General features: G+C 41.0%; 2 protein-coding genes across 2 annotated transcripts; both read left to right on the top strand.

Moving 5' to 3' along the window:
* The first annotated feature begins 820 nt into the window (after positions 1-820).
* On the top strand, positions 821-2,562 carry LOC128260314 (serine protease easter-like). Its single transcript, XM_052993214.1, has 2 exons — positions 821-974; positions 1,290-2,562. The coding sequence occupies exons 1-2, from the start codon at positions 905-907 to the stop codon at positions 2,306-2,308; spliced, it is 1,089 nt and encodes a 362-aa protein (XP_052849174.1). The 5' UTR covers positions 821-904; the 3' UTR covers positions 2,309-2,562.
* A 1,787-nt stretch (positions 2,563-4,349) lies between these two features.
* LOC128260315 (spaetzle-processing enzyme-like) lies at positions 4,350-6,948 on the top strand. The gene is made up of 2 exons (XM_052993215.1): positions 4,350-4,441; positions 5,955-6,948. Exons 1-2 carry the CDS (start codon positions 4,375-4,377, stop codon positions 6,827-6,829), a joined length of 942 nt encoding a protein of 313 aa, XP_052849175.1. The 5' UTR covers positions 4,350-4,374; the 3' UTR covers positions 6,830-6,948.
* Positions 6,949-6,950: the final 2 nt, after the last annotated feature.

Below are 6,950 nucleotides of genomic sequence, written 5' to 3'. Positions count from 1 at the left end.
AATTAAAATGCAAAGTTTCGTATAACAAAATTATTAAACACAAACCATGTAAAATTGTATGAAAAAATTTGTTTATTTTGTTTAATATATTCAAAGTTATTGAAGTTAAAATTATAAATGCCTTTTTATTGCAATGAAATAAAGTCGCTTAATATTTAAATTATATTAATTAATAATTGAATAAAACTTTGCTACCGTTCTTATTTATTTTTAGTTTTACAATTTACAAATACTAGAAAATCGGATAAAGTGCTAATTCACTGGCAAAGGCTGGTCACACTGTCAACCTTTTCTTGGGCGCCAAAAACAAAATAAGTATTCATTTCGTTTTATTTTAAAAAGCTTTAATTGATCAAATTTTATAAATAAACGTATTTTCCTCTTGAGATATTGATGTTTATTCGACAGTTTTGTTCATAAGGACTTGACACAATACGCTATTTTAATGGCTTACATATATGAAAGAAAACCGAAATTATTTATTATACAACACATATGATCCTTGATGGGCTGGGATTTTTATTATTATTTATGAATTTCCCTATCGCTACAAGACAAGAATTATAAATTAATGCACTAATCTTGTTTTTAAGAACAAGAAGTATATAATGTAAGGTTAGATACGACAGGGTAAAGAGAAAGAAAATGAGCGTTGGAGAATCCCAAAACATTAAATAGTTCTCTCACTGTTTCAGTTTAAAGGTTTCGATGTGCATTAGAATATCCGGTCTTAGCCCAGTTCGATCGGTCTGGAATTTTGCATTAATTCAGAATCAAAGCTTTTGCTCTCTGTTTGTTTGTAATTTTCCCAGTTGAAATGTTAGTTTTTAGTTCAAGTAGTGCTTTCCGATTCTGAAAAGCAGCAGTCTCATAAAAGCCATTGTACTGATTCAGACATAAAGCTATGGTTTTCCGATCTGTTGCATTGGGTTCCTTGTATCTCTGCGGGGTATTATTATCCAGCAGTTGGGCAAGTAAGTGTTATAAATATTTTCCAAAAAAAGGGTCTGAAAACATGATATTTTAAGATATATATGATTTCATAATTTTTTCTCTGTCTTCATTGAGGAAACTATAATGTGTATTAACATGTTGGGAAAGCAAAAACTGGTTTTCAACGTGTTTTTATTAAAAAAAAAATCCAGTTTACATGCCATAAGCATGTGCAACACTTCCTATTAATACTTCAAAACTTTATATGAGTTTTTTTTTTTTTGGATAAAGGACCTTTATTTCGGAAAGTATTCCATTTAAATAACTCGTTAGTCATCTATGTGGATTTGTTTCAGAACCCTGGCTGCACTTTGGCTACTGTGGTGAATCTGGAGATGGGCACTGCCTGCCCGTCGAGGATTGTCTGGAGCAGCAGGGTTACGTCGAGGGCAAGGATTCGTCCGAGTGCCACAATTTGATATGCTGCCAGAAGAAGATCTATCCGCAGCAGGTGGACAGCTACTGCAAGAACGGGCTGCGGCCGCATATTTCGAATGGCGAGGAGACCCGTATCCGGGAATTCCCCTGGATGGCCCAGCTGCTCTACGGCGATCGACTGGTGCCCAAGTGCGGCGGATCCCTGGTCGGCGCCAAGTGGGTGGTGACCGCTGCCCACTGTGTGCCGCGGAAGGCCCACGAGGAGGAACTGCGTCGCGTTCGCCTGGGTGTATGGGATGTCCGGCGTCAAACGGAGACGGGGCAATGCCATGGACCGGACTGCTCACCGCCGCCCCAGGTCTTCTCCATCGACAAGGCCTTTGCCCACGATTCGTACCAGCCCGCCGATAAGATGGGGACCAACCTGGAAAAGCACTCCTACGACATTGCCCTGCTGCTGCTCGCTGGGATCGTCACCTACACGGAGTTCATCCAGCCCATCTGCCTGCCGCCGCTTTACGATCTCACCCGGCTGGCCGTCTATGCGGACTACAACCTGACCATCGCCGGATGGGGTCGCACCAGCGAGGAGTCGGAGGACACAAGTCCGGTGAAGATCAAGGCACATGTCAAGGGCTGGTCGCCGGAGAGCTGCAAGATGCTCTACAAGGATGTGGGTCCCAGTCAGATGTGCGCCGGCGGCGGACCCTCCCGGAAGAGCAGCTGCTTCGGCGACTCCGGCGGCCCGGTGATGGTCGGCAACCAGCTGGTGGGCATCGTCTCGCTGGGGGAGGCCACCTGCGGATTCGACCGAGGACCCATGGTCGTCACGCGAGTGGACTACTTTGTGGATTGGCTGGAGCAATACCTGCTGGGCCCCAGGAGCTTCAATATCGTTGGCCCGTACCTGGCCCCAATAATAAGAACACGGCAGTGAACTTCTCGTTTTGTATTAGGTTATTATATAAGGTATCATCCCGTCTATTAGTTTCACAATTATCAAACCACTTTCGATGTAGACCATATGTACCAAAGGTAAAATGAATTTTATATCTGTCTGTATCTTTTCAATAGTGAATGAGAAATTTGTGTAATTTATCAAATTAAAAAATGCTCCACATTTTTTACGCATCATATATAATACATACATATATAGATGTGGTGCCAAATAATACAAAAATACCCACAAATGTGAAATTCTATTGGCGCGGCAAGCAATTGAGGTGAAAGTTGTTTTAAGAACCTGTATTGACATTCTTATACCCTTGCAGAGGGTATTCTAGTTTCAGTCAGAAGTTTGCAACGCAGTGAAGGAGACATTTCCGACCCTATAAAGTGTATATATTCTTGATCAGCATCACTAGGAGAATCGGTCTAGCCATGTCCGTCTGTCCGTTCGTTTCTACGCAAACTACTCGCTCAGTTTTAAAGGTATCTGCATGAAACTTTCCCAAAAGTTGTCTTTCTATTGCAGGTAGTATATAATTCGGAACGAGCCGGATCGGTTAAATTGGTTAAATATTTCAGAACTACGGTTTAAATTTCATCAAAATCGGACGACTATAGCATATAACTCCCATAGGAACAATCCGAATAAAAAAAAATTATAACTTCTTTAACATATAGTAATGGTTCATTATTTCAGAAATACGGTTTAAATTTCATCAAAATCGGACGACTATATCATATAGCTCCCATAGAAACAATTGGAAAAACAAATGAACAAATTTATAACTTTGCTGTTTTTTTTTTTTTTTTTTTTTTTTAGTTCTTCGACATTTAGTAATGGTTAAATATTTCAGAACTACGGTTTAAATTTCATCAAAATGGGACGACTATAACATAAAGCTCCCATGGGAAAAATAAAAATAAAAAAAAAAATTTTTAAGTTTGACCTTTTTATTTTGTAATTTTTTTTTTACAAATTTTTGTTGGCTAATTAATAATTTGACAGGTCAGAATTACGCTTTTAATTTTATTAAAATCGGAAAACGATATCAAATAACTGCCATAGGAACTATGAACTAATTGAGCTGCAAATCATCATAGCTTCAATGTTGTCAAGAATGTTTAATTTTTGCAATAGTTGCAAGGGTATATGAACTTCGGCTTGCCGAACTACAAACTTTCATGTTAGAACTTAAAAGCTTTTAAGTTTAACTCTAGGAATTTTTTATGACTGTTTCCGGATTCCATTGGCGCATTAGCATCTAGCATCTTAACAGCTGATCTGGGTTTGTTTACTTTCGAATTTGGGCAAATCCAAAGAAATTATTTAAAATTAATGAACATGAGTGAGTTTACTAAACTCTGTAATGCTCAGCAGGACATCCGTAATGCGACCGAGGCATTTGCCAACTTGAATGACAAGGAAGAGAAGCTGATTGCGTTGTTATGACGGGTTTGCAATAGAGACCACCACAGTTTCTAAAAAGGGCAAAGATCCCCGTACATGTGGGAGTTATTTAATGCGAGAGATCCAGCAGTAATGTATTGTGGTACTGCGAGCAGAATTTGCAGCATTTTTATACAAAATAGATTTTATATTCAAAAGACATCAAAAATTGCGCCAACCTGGCATATAGAAAACAGCTGTTGTAGTGGTGACACGAACAAAATATCGTTAAACATCGGTATTTTCCTGTATTTTTTCTAAAAACGTTCGATGCGAATGGTTTTTAATCGCATTTAATAATCGCATTTATTTTAAATTCGGCATTTAGCCTTATGGGATTATGGGATTCGCTGTGTAAATAAATGCGCATTAGGCTAAATGCGTTTGAATGCGCCAATGGAATCAGGCTATAAATAAATGCGCATTAGGCTAAATGCGTTTGAATGCGCCAATGGAATCAGGCTATTGATGCGCCAATGGAATGAGGCTTTAAGATACTAGTTTAGATCGACGAGTAAAGTAAAAGAACTTAAAGCTTGCACTTGGGAAATGAGCTCTAAGCGTCTGAATGCCGGTATAAGCTCTTGCTCTGATTTAGTTTCAAAACTATGGCCATGCGATCTAGTACCTTCGCCTTGTATCTCAGCGGAGTGCTAGTGGCCGGCAGTTGGGCAAGTAAGTTCCATTCAAGGTGGCAACATGCCGTTTCCCATAAATATTATACCCGTTACTCATAGAGTAAGAGGTATATTGTACTCGTTGAAAAGGTAGTAGGTAAAAGTAAATAGGTATAAATAAATATATTCTTGATCAGAATCAATAGCCGAGTCGATCTAGCCCGTGTCCGTCTGTCTGTCCGTCCGTCCGTATGAATGTCGAGCGCTCGGAAACTATAAAAGCTAGATATTGGGGATTTGAAATGTAGATTGTAGATTCAAGTGATTCGTACGCAACGCAAGTTTATTTAAAAATGGAGTCTACGGAAGAAACAAAAATGTTCACAATCGAATTAATAATTTTAGAAGTTATTGGCAAAAATTCAGTATTGCTACGACGTCACTGCAAAATTCAAAAAAAGGAGTATACATATATCAGAGCAGGCAGGGTTATGCAATTTTTCAGTGTAAATTTCCATGAATTTATATATGGAATTGCAACTAATATATAGAAACTAATAAAGGTATAAACACAGCCTTGGTGGCATGAAGGGGTTTTTAATACGTACATACATAGTAGGTGTTGTACAACATAGAGTCTTTCTCTGAGATTGGCAATGAATCGCGTATGCGAGTCATCGTGGAGTACGGAAACGATCGAACTCGTATCTATGCAAAAAAAAATGTCAACGCAGTTCGGCAGATGGGTTTTTTCCAATTGTTTTCTGGGGAATATTTATTTTAAAATTTGTCAACTGAGGAATGAAGCATCTAATTGTCGGGGAACTAGACTATAGCGTGATCTCTGGTTTTCAATTTCTAATCGTTATATTTAAGGAATAGACACTATAAGATCTAAGATATATACGAGGTGCGTTCAAAAAGTAAGTTGACTTTTCAAATTTCGTGGACAAGATGTCGGTATATCTATATCCCTTGGCTCGTGTCATAAAATTTTTTCAAACATTTTTGGGCATGAGACGTGTGTCAGCGAAGTTTGTTTCGAAATTGTTGAATTTTGATCAAAAGAACAGTCGCATGAGCATCTCTCAAGAGCTGTTGAATGTCGTCATAACTGGTGACGAATCATGGGTATATGGTATATATGTATATAATATCGAAACCAAAGCCCAATCGTCCCAATGGAAGAGCACAGGTGAGCCAGCATCGAAAAAAGCAAAAAATCGCCAAACACGCAAAACAACTTGTAACCATCGCGCCTCTCACAACCAAACAAAAAAGGGGATTCACTTGAAACTTGGTACAGATTTAAGGGACGAGTGTACCAACATAATAAAACAAAAAATCGATAATCGAAAATCGAAAATATGTTGCCCGCGAAATTCAAAAAAGTCACCTTACTTTTTTGAACACACCTCGTATAGATCTTAAAGGCTTATTTACTCAAAGCCATTTTTATGGAATACGCTGACGCACCTCGAGTTCCTCAGGCCACTTAAATACTGGTTTTTTTGGAATTTGGAAATGTATACAAATGGATTAATCCCAATAAATTTATTAACTTACAACAGAGCCCACACTGCACTTTGGCCACTGCCGTGGGCTGGAAAGAGGCCAGTGCCGACCCAGCGATCAGTGTTTGGAGCAGGGCGGATTCGCCCAGGCCAGGGTCTCTTACCTGAGACCCCATATTGCCAATGGGGAGGCTGCCGGACTCAGTGAATTCCCCTGGATGGCCCTGCTGCTGTACGGAGATCTCCTGGTGCCCCAGTGCGGGGCTTCCCTGGTCAGCGATACGTGGGTCCTGACCGCCGCCCATTGTGTGCTGCGGGAGGATCACCTGGAGGAGCAACTGCGTCGCGTTCGCCTGGGCGTGTGGGATGTCCGGCAGGCAGAGTATGGCCAGGACTTTTCCATCGCAAGGAGCATTGTCCACGAGAAGTACCGACCAGGCGAGACAACCGGGAGCTATCTGGAAAGGTACGCCCATGACATTGCCCTGCTGCTGCTCGCTGGGACCGTCACCTACACGGAGTTCATCCAGCCCATCTGCCTGCCCTCGGTTTTCCATCCCTCCCGCAGCGATGTCTACGCGGACTACAACCTGACCATCGCCGGATGGGGTCGCACGGGCCACGAATGCCCGCCCATCAGTCCCGTGAAGATCAAGGCTCTTGTCACTGGCTGGTCCACGGACAGCTGTCGAAGGCTCTACCAGGAAGTGAGCCACGGCCAGATGTGCCTCGGAGGAGGGGCCTCCCGGAGGAGCAGCTGTTTTGGGGACTCCGGCGGCCCGGTGATGGACGGCAACCAGCTGGTGGGCATCATCTCGCTGGGTACGTTCACATGCGGATCCGATCAAAAACCGATGGTCGTCACGCGGGTGGATACCTTCGTGATGTGGCTGGCACAGCACATGAATATTTTATCGTGGCGTTATTTATAAAAACAAACCTAAATAAATAGATTTAAATACAAAATAAAGTAATCATTTAAAAAAAGCAATAAGTCGATTTCGTGTTATGTCAAGATCCTGTGATTATTATTGAAATTCTCGCCAAGTTTTT

This window comes from Drosophila gunungcola (genome assembly GCF_025200985.1).
Source record: "Drosophila gunungcola strain Sukarami chromosome X unlocalized genomic scaffold, Dgunungcola_SK_2 000021F, whole genome shotgun sequence".
Taxonomy (NCBI): Eukaryota; Metazoa; Arthropoda; class Insecta; order Diptera; family Drosophilidae; genus Drosophila; species Drosophila gunungcola.
Note: the sequence above shows the minus strand (reverse complement) of the source record. Positions and strands in the feature narration are given on the sequence as shown.

Coding starts and splice junctions, on each gene's coding strand:
- LOC128260314 (XM_052993214.1), top strand. CDS start 905: ATGGTTTTCCGATCTGTTGCATTGGGTTCCTTGTATCTCTGCGGGGTA. Junction 975..1,289: donor ATTATCCAGCAGTTGGGCAA/GTAAGTGTTATA, acceptor GATTTGTTTCAG/AACCCTGGCTGCACTTTGGC.
- LOC128260315 (XM_052993215.1), top strand. CDS start 4,375: ATGGCCATGCGATCTAGTACCTTCGCCTTGTATCTCAGCGGAGTGCTA. Junction 4,442..5,954: donor AGTGGCCGGCAGTTGGGCAA/GTAAGTTCCATT, acceptor AACTTACAACAG/AGCCCACACTGCACTTTGGC.